A 13,114-nucleotide genomic window follows, 5' to 3' on the forward strand; every position below is an offset into this window, starting at 1 on the left:
CCTGAGCCTCTATCTCAGGGGTGCCAGATCAGGCCCCGGAGAGCTTCTATCTGGCCCACAGTGGAACTGGCTGTCTTCTGCTTCTTCTTGTAGTCCTGCTGCTGCTGCGTCATCGTAGGCTTGCAGCTTACAGATAAACACCCGAATAGCATACTCAAGATTGCAACGGCACAAACATTTCGATGCAACAATTCAGAGCAGGAGGTGTCAGTTATCAGACACTGTGCTATATGTTTTAAGCATGTTTTTTATTTTAAGTTTTAAAAAAAACTTTGTGTCCTTTATAAAGTATATATTTCTGCTACCCGGCATTACATTTCATGACCCACATGGCTTGGCCCGACAAGGGCTCATTTATGTCGGATCCGCCCCTCATAACAAATGAGTTCGACGCCCCTGCTCTATGTCGTTGTGGGGAGACTCAGGCAGGGAAGGGAAACTCAGTGCAGTCATGTTTAAATGCCTTTCCTTCCCTCCTCAAACTTGGAGAAGGGAAGGAAAGGCATTTAATCATGCCTGCGCTGTCTTAAAATGTCAGTATATGCATTTTGACTTAAAATGGAAGTGTATGCATTTGCTTCGGATATATAGTAGTGGACGGCGTGTAATTTATTTATGGTAATCCTCCTTACACAGGGGCCCCAACCAGTTCCTCTGGAGGGACAACAACATGGCAGAGAGGCTGAGGCCTTCATAAGACCCTCAGAAGAGCCCAGCTGGATCAGACCAGTGGTCTGTCTATTCCAGCATCCTGTCTCACACAGTGGCCCCAACCAGTTCCTCTGGAGAGCCACTAGGGCATGGAGGTTGAGGTCTTCTGCTGATGTTGCTTTCTGTAACTGGCAGTCAGAGATTTGCTGCTTCTGAACTCGGAGGTTCTCTTAAGTCACCGTGATCAGTAGCCACTGGCAAACATATCTGCATTGCTGTGTGTGTGTGCCTTGCCGCTTTGAATATGGCTTCATTTGTGTGTGTGTTTGTGTACTCCACATTAACAGAAATCAGAGAAGAGGAACGCAGAATCTTGGAACGGGCAGGCTACTTCCAGAGCATCACCGTGGGAGTGGCTCCCATAGTCGTCGTCATTGCCAGCGTGGTGACCTTCTCTGTCCACATGTTCCTCGGCTATGACCTCACAGCTGCTCAGGTAATCTGTCGTTTCAGATCTGCATGTGGATTTCAGATATGGAAACGAACGGTGTGTGGCCTTCTGGGAATCCTCTGAGTTGTTACTGTTTTTGCTGTGGGAATTGAGGAGGGGATTATTTATTTATTTATCCAATTTCTACCCCGCCCTCCACGCCGGAGCAGGCTCCGGCTGAAGGGTTTGCAAGCCCCTCCCTATTTGTTTATTTCTTAAAAGGGTTTATAGACTCATACTGTTGGAAGGGACCTCTAGGGTCATCGAGTCCAACCCCTGTTGACAGCCTGCAAACCTCTCCCTGCTGAGGTTCATGGAACGGTGACAAGGTGGACTCGGAAAGGGGTCAGGGCTACTGTGGCAAGCAATGGAGCTTGCCAAGTGCAATTTATGTGTCCTGCATTGTGGCCGGAAAAGGAGGGATGCTTTTGCTTTCCTTTCTTAGAAGGGTTTGGTTTTTTTGGGGGTGTTTCCATTCACCAACTGAATTCAGGCTGGTTGTGGGGCTTTGGCTATCATGAAGGGCTTATGCTTCGCTTGAAAATAGTCCCAGCACCCCCCTAAATGAGTGACGGAAGGTGAGTGGGGGAGGGGCCCCTCCCAAACGCAGAGACGAAACACGGAAATAAAGAGGGGGGAGCGGAAAAATAAGCATTTAAACCTGTTTTAAGAGACTTACCAGAGCGCAGATAAGTGTTAGGATGAATATCAGAGACTTTAGCAACTTTCAGAAAAGTAAACAAATCCAAGAAGACGGCAGGAAAGAAACTGGATAAGGACAAACTGTTGAAAGCGAAACTAGTGGGCAGTCCTCGAACGGAAGAGACCACTGAGCTTTCCAAAATGCTGGCAGATTCCTTGCACCCTCTGCTCGACGAGATGACCAATATCAAGGAACAATTGTCAACAATTGTTCAGAGCTTGGCTTCACAGCAGCTACAATTGACTCAATCTTTAAAAGCAACGGAGCAAATGACGGAGAAGGTGAAGGAAATGGACGCCAGTACTAAAAAAGTTAAGAAAAAGGTGCAAAAGCTGGAAATGAAACAAGCAACGGAAGAGTCACAACTTCTACAGCTGCAAATGGAGAAAGCAAATTTGGTCCTATGGTTTCAAGGGGTCCTGGAAATTAAAGGAGAGAATCTGAAGCAATGGCTGTGTGAAGCAATAGCCCCAATGACAGATTTGACAGCGGATTATCTTTACAGCAAGATGGATGTGGTCTACAAGTCCTATTCCTCACACCTCAAGAAAAACAATCTGCCTGGGGAAATAGTAGTCAGATTCTCGAAGAGACATGTGAGAGATTCTGTTTTGAAAGCAACTATGGGAACACCCTTGAAAACTGGGGACAACAATATCAGGATTTTAAAATATATCCCATTTGACATAAGACAGAAGAGAAAGAAGTATAAAGACTTAATCCTTTTCTTACAAACAAATGGCATCAGTTATAGATGGTTGATTCCAGAAGGCATCATTTTCAAGCTCCACGACAAAAAAGAAAACATTGACTCTGTTCCTAAAGCACGTGAGTTTCTGTGAATACAGCTGGGGGAACCAGCGGAGGACAAGAAGGAAGAAGAAGAAAGCAAATCGGATGGCGAATTGGACTCCGTGACTTCTGACGAGGACTCTTTCTCTGAAATGGGGGCGGCTGCCCGCAAAAGTCCATATAAATTGAGGATAAGAAAAGATAAGAATAAATAGTGGCTGAGGAATCTGATTTGTGCCTGAAAATTCTGAAATAACTTTGGGATGCTCTGGGGATTTCTTTAAACATTTAAGTGGTGGCTAAAAGGTGGCTAAAACAGCGTTCCGTGCGCCTTGGTGTTTAGTCATGCCAGCCACATGACCACAGAAATGTCTTCGGACAGCGCTGGCTCTTCGGCTTTGAAACGGAGATGAGCACCGCAACCCTAGAGTCGGATTCAACTGGCTATCGAGCAAGGGAACCTTTACCTTTTTAAAAGATAATTAACCTAGCGTAACCTACTATGTTCAATGTATTATTAGCATTTTAGAATAACATTGAGATAAGCTGATGTATTGATCTCCTACTCTTGGGTTTTTAGTTATTAGTGGGTCTTTTCTTTCTCCTTAGATGTAGTTCCCCTTCCTATATCTTTAGTTATAGTTTGTAGTTTGTGAAAAAAACCAATAAAAAATTCCCCTAGCCCCCTCCCCCCCCCCCCCGGTACCATAAACTTATTGCCCCCTACTCTATAAAAAGCTTCATCCAGAAGAGCAGTTTGCACAACCCAGTGAGGAAGATAATAACAATACAATTCAAACCAGTAACAATAAATTGCACATTTATTCGCAATCCAATTAAAACTTTTTAGTTTCATAGAATCATAGAGTTGGAAGGGGCCATACGGGCCACCTTGTCCAACCTCCTGCCCAATGCAGGACCAGCCTAGAGCATCTCTGGCAAATATGTGTCCAGCCTCTTCTTGAAAGCTGCCAGTGAAGGGGAGCTCACCACCTCCCTAGGCAGCTGAACCACTCTGACCGTGAAAAGGTTTTTCCTGATATCCAGCCGATCCCTTCCTGCATGTCATTTAAACCCGTTGTTTCGGATGCTGTCCTCTGCTGCCAACTGGAAGAGCTCCTTGCCCTCCTCCAAATGACAGCTTTTCGAATACTTAAAGAGAGCAATCATGTCCAGTATTCCTTCTAAGCTGCAGAGTCTTGTGAGCAAAAATTCTACTTTGGGAGCTACGGGCATTGAAGCTGTGAGCGAGCGATTTGGCTGCCGCATAGATTAGTTTGCTCTGGAGCCCTCCTCCCTGAGCTGAGACAAAAAATGTGTGAGCCAGAGGCTAAAAACCTGTGAGCTAGCTCACACTAACTCAGCTTAGAGGGAACACTGATCATGTCCCCCAGTAGTCTCCTCTTCTCCAAACTAAACATTCCCAAGGGCCCTCAGCCTTTTCTCGTAGGGCTCGGTCTCCGGACCCCTGATCATCCTCGTCACTCTCTTTATTGGTGTAATTTGTTCAGCGAAACTGATGAACCTGATCCAGATATACCAGGTATTCAAAACCTGAAAGTTATTTAACCAGAATCTTGGAACATAAGAACATAAGAGATGCCAATGTTGGATCAGGCCAAAGGCCCATCCAGTCCAACACTCTGTCACACAATGGCCAAAAATACCAGGTGCCATCAGGAGGCCCAGCAGGGGGGCCAGGACACCAGAAGCCCTCCCACTGTTGACCCCCCCCCCAAGCACCAAGATGACAGAGCATCACTTGCCCCAGAGCCCCTATCTATACCTTGTGGCTAATAGCCACTGATGGACCTCTGTTCCATATGCTTATCTAATTCCCTTTTGAAGCCGTCCATTCTTGTAGCCGCCACCACTTCCTGTGGCAGTGAATTCCAAGTGTTAATCACTCTTTGGGTGAAGAATTAGACACCACATTTAGTAACTGTTTCACTGTTCAGTAAAATCTTAAATGTGATAGATGGGCTCGATGAAGTGATACTTGTTGCCCAATGTCTGGTTTACAGTCACTCAGTCAGCAGGCGTCTCAAATTGCCAAATTTCCCAGTTTTATAGTTCAAGTACTATTTTGCCTACCGCCGCTGACTAGCTGTCCCTGAATTTATTGAGCTGTTCGGTAGATACCGCGACTGAAAGCATTCCTTCCCAACCGTGTTTTTCAGGCTTTTACGGTGGTCACAGTGTTCAATTCAATGACCTTTGCTCTGAAAGTCACCCCGTTTTCTGTGAAGTCTTTGTCCGAAGCCTCTGTTGCCGCTGACCGATTTAAGGTGAGTGATTGTGGCCTTTTTTGGCGATGTTCTGTTAGTGGGGTTGATACCTTTAATCATGAGCATAGTTGGGAGTGGGGGGTCAGTGCTCCCTCTAAGCTGCGGAGTCTTGTGAGCAAAGTTTCTACTTTGTGAGCTACCGGCATTAAAGTTGTGAGCGAGCGGTTTGGCCGCTGCATAAATCAGTTTGCTCTGGAGCCGTCCCTTCCTGAGCGAAGACAAAAGTGTGTGAGCCGGAGGCTAAAAAACTGTGAGCTAGCTCGCACTGACTCAGCTTAGAGGGAACACGGGTGGGGGTGGGATTCACATTATTTTATGATGGAATACTTTTCCCTGCCGTGTTTGTAGTTCCTGTGGACTGACCGGTGTTGAACCTTAGATTCAAGCACCTGAGAGACCAACAAGCAGGGCTCTTTTTATAGCAGGAACTCCTTTGCATATTAGGCCACACACCCCTAAGGTAGCCAATCCTCCAAGAGCTTACAGAGCTCTTCTTACAGGAGCTACTGTAAGCTCTTGGAGGATTGGCTACATTAGGGGTGTGTCGCAATATGCAAATGAGTACCTGCTACAAAAAGAGCCCTGCATTTATGGGTGTGCGCTTTCGAGGATTAAAGGTCCCTTCATCAGATACAATTAGGAATGGAGACTTCTCCGTCTTCGTTGGTTTCTAAGGAGCTGCTGGAGCTTAATCTAGTTCTTCTGCTGCAGACCAACATGGCTACTCTCTGAAACTGGATTTGAATCTTGGAAATTGTGGCCTTCCGGCTTTGGGAAGTGCAAACTTGGCTCCTGGCTTTGATGTGCAAACTTGCTCCTTATGCACTGGGCAAGTTCAAATCCCCGTTCACTTAAATTAAGTTTAATTGAATGGATACATGCCATCTCACTTCAGGGTTCTGCAGGCTCACACCTAAAAGACTCATGTATCCATTCAAGTAAACTTAAATGTCACTTTGTCAGGCCAGGCCACATGTGCCATAAAACGAATGCCAGGTACCGGAGATATAAACTGTATAAAGGACAGCAGCTGGTAAGCTCCAAGTTGGTGTAGCCTCACTGCAAGGCCCCACGGGCTGGGAGGAGGGTGCAGATTCTGCAGAGGAAAACCCATACGGGCAGACTGGAGAACCAGCGGTGCAGCAATGGGCCGACGCTACTTGACTGCTGCAGACGAGGCTCTTCCGCCACGCTGAAGCCACAATTGGAGTGGTTCTGCCCACTCCCCCTTGAGCAGTCTCCTGTTTCCTCCCTTACATGAGTTGCTCGCGGGCCACATAAGAGCCCTGGGCGGGCCGGTTCCGGCCCCCGGGCCTTATGTTTGACACCCGTGCTGTATACGATCCGCACACTCTCGGCACTGGTGTTTTGGGCAGAAAGCCGACTGGTGCCATTTCCCGTTTACTGAAGATGGCCGATCTGTGATTTTTCTTCAGCATTCAGACAGCACAGAGAGTTTGAAAACACTTCCTTCGTTCTTGGGTGGTAGGTCTTGAGAGAAGCATCTAAAGCAGGGGGCGTCAAACATGTGGCCCGGGGGCCAGACGAGGCACCCCCGGAGGGCTTCTATCAGGCCCACAGTGGAACTGGCTGCCTTCTGCTTCTTCTTCCAGTTCTGCCGCTGCTGCGTCATCGTAGGTTTGCAGCTTACAGGTACACACCTGAACAGCATACTCAAGACTGCAACAGCACAGACATTTTGGTGCAATCATTCAGAGCAAGAGGTGTCGGTTATCAGACGCTGTGAAACAAACAAAAAGTTGCAAGAGTGCTGATTTAAGCGTGTTTTTATTTTAAGTAAAAAAAAACCTTTGTGTTTGTGCCCTTTATAAAGTTTATATCTCCGCCACCTGGCATTACTTTTTATGACACACATGGCCCAGCTCAACAACGTCTCCTTGATGTCAGATCCGGCCCTCTTAACAAATGAGTTCGACACCCCTGGTCTAAAAAACTCTCTAAGGTGCCGTTACAGAGGGTAGCCGCATTGGTCTTGGAGTGGAAGAGCTCGAACGGAGGTCCAGTCGCACCTAAAGAGGCCAACAAGATTATTTGGGGACGCGAGCTTTCATGTCTCAGTCCTCCCTTTGTCAGGGAGCTTCGACTCTTAAAGGCTCACACCCCCCGGACATTTTATTGGACTCTAAGGGCGCCACTGGGCTTGAATCTAGTTTTCTGAAATGTACGGGATGCTAAAGATCGAGCAGGTGTTAATGGGAATAATAAATAAATAATAAAATGTATTTATTTATTTATCAAACTTATACCCCGCCCTCCCTGCAAGCGGGCTCAGGGCGGCTTCCATAAAAAGCATAAATACATTAAAATACACAATAGTTGACCCTACAATAAAACATTATAAATACAAAGCGCTGGCGGCGGATTGAATTAATCTAGATGGTATATTACAGGAATAAATTTCCACTTCCCAGATGTTCCGCGATGTTTCTGCTCATAGTCAATTAGATGTTAAGACCACGGGCCAGGCTCTGCTGTAGCGGCCTGCAGTAGGAGCCTGCAGTAGCGGCGGCCCCTAATTAAATGCCTGGCGGAAGAGCTCCGTCTTACAGGCCCTGCAGAACTGCAAATGTGCATACAGTCTTGAGTCGGGGCGAAGGCAGCGCTGACAGTTTGCTCGTTCGGGGCAGCTATTTAAGCCCAAATCAAGCCTGAGAAGCTAAAATCGCTGAACCAAGGCTGCCGTACTTGGTTCACATTACCAGAAGACAAGATTAACTGAAAAGGACCTTACCGCTAGGGAAGGTTAAAGGCAGCGGGAAGAAGAGGAAGACCCAGCATAAAATGGACTGACTCAAGAAAAGGAGCCCTTAGTAGAGCTGCATAGCTCAGTGGTAGAGTCTTTGTTTGGCATCCAGAAGGTCCCAAGTTCAACCCCCGCCATCTCCAGTTAATAAGAAAGGAGCCCTTAGTTTTTGCAGGACCTGACCGAGGCTATTAATTACCGAGCATTTTAGAGGTCATTAATTTATGGGATCGCCGTTAAGTCGAAAGCGACCCGGTGGCCCTTAACATACACTCATACTTCCAGGCGTCAGGAGTCAGTGGTAGAGTCTCTGCTTGGCATCCGGAAGGTCCCAGGTTCAACCCCCGCCATCTCCAGTTAAAAAGAAAGGAGCCCTTAGTTTTTGCAGGACCTGACCGAGGCTATTAATTACCGAGCATTTTAGAGGTCATTAATTTATGGGATCGCCGTTAAGTCGAAAGCAACCCAGTGGCCCTTAACATGCACATACTTCCAGGCGTCAGGAGTCAGTGGTAGAGTCTCTGCTTGGCATCCGGAAGGTCCCAGGTTCAACCTCCGCTATCTCCAGTTAAAAAGAAAGAAGCCCTTAGTTTTTGCAGGACCTGACCGAGGCAATTAATTACCGAGCATTTTAGAGGTCATTAATTTATGGGATCGCCGTTAAGTCGAAAGCGACCCGGTGGCCCTTAACATACACTCGTACTTCCAGGCGTCAGGAGTCAATGCCTATGGTAAATAGTGACTTTGCTTGAAATCCTGGTTAACTTTAACGTGTGGCTGTCTTTCAGACTTCTTGTTCTTTTGTCTTCACGCTGTTTTTCCTGAGTTGTTTGGCGAGCATTGTGGAATCTTCCAAGAGTATCTTGGAGCAAGCGGATGTGGTGGGAGGCACGACAAAAGAGGCCCGGTTTCTGAACGTCCCCGGGTGTTGACCAGTTGCCAGACTCTTGGGCGACTGAATATTGCGCCTCCCCCCTCTCCCCGAATGTCGGCTGAGAAATAATCCCATTCCTTTCGAGGCCTTGTGGCGTTTGTAACGAGCGAGGCTCGTCTTGCAGACCCCAGAACCCCAAGGCCCCTGAGGGCAAAACCGTCCAGCGCGTGGCTGTCTCTGTCTCTGCCCGCGTCCAGAAATTGGCCCCCTCTCCACCGGCCTCTCTGTCCGAGCCCCCACCACATTCACGGCTAGCGAGGCCCTTTCTCGGACCCGGAGTCAGTTTGCACTAATGAGCTACCTTTTGCTCTTCAGCTTCCTCCCACTGTATAGCCTGATGTGTTTTGCCGCGTGCGTGTGCCGTAGGCTTGTCCCTCTTGCCCCCCCCGGTCTTGACCCGGTGTCTCATCTTTGCACCTCTCTCACAACCTCCTATCAGAGTTTGTTTCTAATGGAAGAGGTTCATATGGTAAAGAAAAAGCCCTCCAGCCCTCTCACCGCCATAGAGGTGAAAAACGCCACCTTGGCCTGGGAGTCCTCCCATGCCAGTGCCCAGAGCTCACCCAAGATGACCCCTAAGCTGAAAAAGGACAAGATGGCCAAGGGCAAGAAAGCGAAGGCCAAGGCCCAGCAGCGGGAGGGGCAGCAGGCCACGCTGGCCGAGCAGAAGGGCCACCTCCTCGTGGACAGTGACGACCCCCCCAGCCCCGAGGAGGAGAGCAAGCCGCCCCACCTGGCGAACGTCCGGCTGCAGAAGGTGCTCTACAACATCGATCTGGAAATCGCGAAGGTGAGTTGTGGACTCCCCTCTCCTTTCAGGTGCTCCCTTGGATTAAGGATTCCCGAAGTGTAACAGTATCCCATGCTGGTGGCAGCTACAAAGATGGACAGCTTCAAGAGGGGATCAGGGCTCTTTTTGGGCCGGAACGCACAGGAACGGGGTTCCGGCTGGCTCCCGAGTTGGCCACGCCCAGCAGGAACGCATTAGCATAATAGGCCACACCCAACAGCAGGAACTCATTAGGATTGGATGCATTAGGGTTAGGGTGTGTGGCCTAACATGCAAAGGAGTTCCTGCTACAAAAAAGGCCCTGGGTTTTGACAACAAACAAGGTAAACAGAATAAGAAGCAAAAGGTGGGTGTGGCTGGATGACCACACTTCTGGTAACATGGGGGTGCGGCCTAATGTGCTAATGAGCTGTGCTGTCAGGGGTGTGGCTCAATAGGCTAATGAGTTCCCGCTGTTGGGTGTGACCTATTATGCTAATGAGTTCCTGCTGGGTTTTTTCTACAAAAGGAGCCCTGGATGGGGTCAATGCTCCCTCTAAGCTGTGGAGTCTTGTGGTCAAAAATCCTACTTTGTGAGCTACGGGCACTAAAGTTGTGAGGGAGCGATTTGGCTGCTGCGTAAATTAGTTTGCTTTGGAGCCATCCCTTCCTGAGCAAAAGACCAAAATGTGTAAGCCAGAGGCTAAAAAACTGAGCTAGCTCACACTGACTCAGCTGAGGGGGAGCACTGGATGGGATAAACACATGGAGCAGAGGTCCATGAGGGGCTATCAGCCACGCGGTACAGATGGAACACTCTGTCTGGGGCAGTGATGCTCTGTGTTCTTGGAGCTTGTGGGGCCACAGTGGGAGGGCTTCTGGAGTTCTGGCCCCACTGGTGGACCTCCTGATAGCCCCTGGGTTTTGGCCACTGTGTAAGACAGAGTGTTGGGCTGGATGGGCCATTGGCCTGATCTAACATGGCTTCTCTTACGTTCTTATGTCTGGGGCAGAGATGCTCTGTATTCTTGGGGCTTGGGGGGAAACAGTGGGAGGGCTTCTGGAGGTATGGCCCCACTGGTGGACCTCCTGATGGCCCCTGGGTTTTGGCCACTGAGTGACACAGAGTGTTAGACTGGATGGGCCATTGGCCGGATCCAACATGGCTTCTCTTACGTTCTTATATGGAGCAGAGGTCCATGAGTGGCTATCAGCCACAAGGTACAGATGGAACACTCTGTCTGGGCCAGTGATGCTCTGTGTTCTTGGTGCTTAGGGGGCAATGGTAGGAGGACTTCTGGAGTTCTGGCCCCGTTGGTGGACCTCCTGACGGCACCTGGGTTTTGGCCACTGTGTGACCCAGAGTGTTGGACTGGATGGGCTACTGGCCTGATCCAGCATGGATTTCTTACATTCTTATGTAAGCGGTAGAGAAATTGTACTGCAAGAAGATCAAATCAGTCAATCCTAAAAGAAATCAACCCTGACTGTTCCCTGGAAGGCCAGATAATGAAACTGAAGCTCAAATACTTTGGCCACCCAATGAGAACGGAGCACTCACTGGAGAAGACCCTGATGCTGGGAAAGATTGAAGGTCAAAGAAGACGGGGACGGCAAAGGATGAGATGGTTACGTGAAGTTGAGCAAACTTCAGAGGAAGGCGGAAGACCGGAAGGCCTGGCGTGATCTGGTCCATGGGGTCGCGAAGAGTCGGACTCGACTGTGTGACTGAACAACAACAACAACAACAAAAGCGAAATTATTTAAGTAGGATCCTATGTATAATAGATTATACACAGCAGTATAAGCTGCAGTCCCAATTCATATATCCGAGCAAGTTTGTAAAACCATTTTGTACAGTGCAGCCCTCTTAAAACCTGTGCTGAAAAGCTCTCTTGAATAGTTCAGTTTTGCATAGTTGGCCAGAAAGCCAGGGGAGCGGGAGCTTTCCTGACCTCCTCGGGCAGGCCGTTCCACAAGGTGGGAGCCAACAGTGGCACAAGCACAGGTATGGGCAGATGCTGATTTTTGGTGGCACGTGTCTGTAAATCCATAGAGAGACTACCTCTCTTGGGTTTTTGTGTAAAATACTTTGTCTCAGTCCATGATCCTTTCCTTTCACCGTCCTGGATTGGTCTGGGGGAAAGACAGGATCATGACAAAAGCAGAACAGGAAGGAACAACTTTGCCTTTGATGAAACAGTCTCTTCCCGGGTGGGCAGGCGCTCACTTCCTTATGCCCCACTAGCAGGGAGACCACCAAGGAGGGAGACCACCAAGGAATACCAGGGTCACTATGCAGAGGCAGGCACTGGCAAACTACCTCTGAAACCTCTTGCACTGAGAACCCTGTGGGGTTGCCATTAGTCTGCTGTGACTTGATGGCACTTTCTGCCAGCAGAGTATTCCCCTTTTGACTAGGCTCAGGCTGCCCAAGAGCTCTCTGGAATAACTCTGTCTTACAGCCTTATCAGAAAGCCAGGAAAGTAAGAGCCCTCCGACCTCTTCCAGGAGGCAGTTCTAGAGGCATGATAAGGTGGCCACTGAGAAAGCTCAAGTCTAGGTTATTGCTGAACATGCCTTAAATAAGGTGGTGGTGATGGACCTTGCTGGGAAGAATGCAACTGCTGCGTAAGAACATGCAGAGAGAGGCAGTCCTTTAAGCATGTTTTTGGTCATGAAGGGCTTTAAAGGTAAGCACCTTGAATTGAACCTGGAAACTAATGAACAGCCTATGAAGGGGCCACAGAATGCAAGTTACATGGTTTCCCCTCCAATCTATGGGAGAGGGGCATGTTACTATATAAGAACATAAGAGAAGCCATATTGGATCAGGCCAATGGCCCATCCAGTCCAACACTCTGTGTCACATAGTGGCTGAAAACTCAGGTGCCATCAGGAGGTCCACCAGTGGGGCCAGAACTCCTGAAGCCCTCCCACCGCTGCCCCCCAAGCACCAAGAATACAGAGCATCACTGCCCCAGACATAGTGTCCCATCTATACCTTGTGGCTAATAGCCACAAATAGACTTCTGCTCTATATGTTTATCTAATTCCCTCTTGAAGCCGTCCATGCTTGTAGCCGCCGCCACCTCCTGTAGCAGTGAATTCCATGTGTTCATCACTCTTTGGGTGAAGAAGGACTTCCTATTCTCTGTTCTAACCCGACTGCTCAGCAATTTCATGGAGTGCCCCTGAGTTCTCGTATTGTGAGAAAGGGAGAAAAGGACTTCTTTCTCAACCTGCTCTATCCCATGCACAATCTTATAAGCCTCGATCAGAAACGTCGATCAGTATTGTGGTTGGTTCCACAATACAAATCCTACTCCCTTGTTTATTGAATGTCCCATCCTGTTGACTGGGTTGACTCACTCTGTGTAATCCGCCTGGAATCCCAGCCAGAAAGGTGGACTATAAATAATGTCAATAAATAAACACATGCTTAAGCGTCCTCTAAGATCATTAAGTATTCTAAAGCAGAATTTAAATGAGTGATTATTTCTTCCCGAAAACACCAAATAACTGGACAGGGCCAGAGCATATGTTTAAGAGACGCATCTTGTCAGATCTTCTTCGTGGTCTCTGTGCTTCACACCAATGGGTTTAGTGCGCCTGCGCTGACCCAACCGGTGCTGTAGCAAGCTATGTTTCAAAGGATTTTCGCGCGGGTCCCACTGCGCATGCGCAAGAACCCCGGCACGCATGCCCAGAGGGACGGGCGCG

At 48.5% G+C, this 13,114-nt stretch overlaps 1 protein-coding gene across 1 annotated transcript in view; it reads left to right on the forward strand.

Annotated features, from left to right (window-relative positions):
- ABCC5 (ATP binding cassette subfamily C member 5) overlaps positions 1-13,114 on the forward strand; it is a 69,908-nt gene that overhangs the window by 28,068 nt on the left and 28,726 nt on the right. Inside the window, exons 9-11 of the mRNA XM_015407190.1 lie at positions 903-1,147; positions 4,817-4,924; positions 9,062-9,412. Coding sequence (XP_015262676.1) covers positions 903-1,147; positions 4,817-4,924; positions 9,062-9,412 — 704 coding nt within the window. The remainder of the gene's footprint in view (positions 1-902; positions 1,148-4,816; positions 4,925-9,061; positions 9,413-13,114) is intronic.

Source organism: Gekko japonicus, unplaced genomic scaffold (genome assembly GCF_001447785.1).
Source record: "Gekko japonicus isolate JY-2015 unplaced genomic scaffold, Gekko_japonicus_V1.1 scaffold4837, whole genome shotgun sequence".
NCBI lineage: Eukaryota > Metazoa > Chordata > Lepidosauria > Squamata > Gekkonidae > Gekko > Gekko japonicus.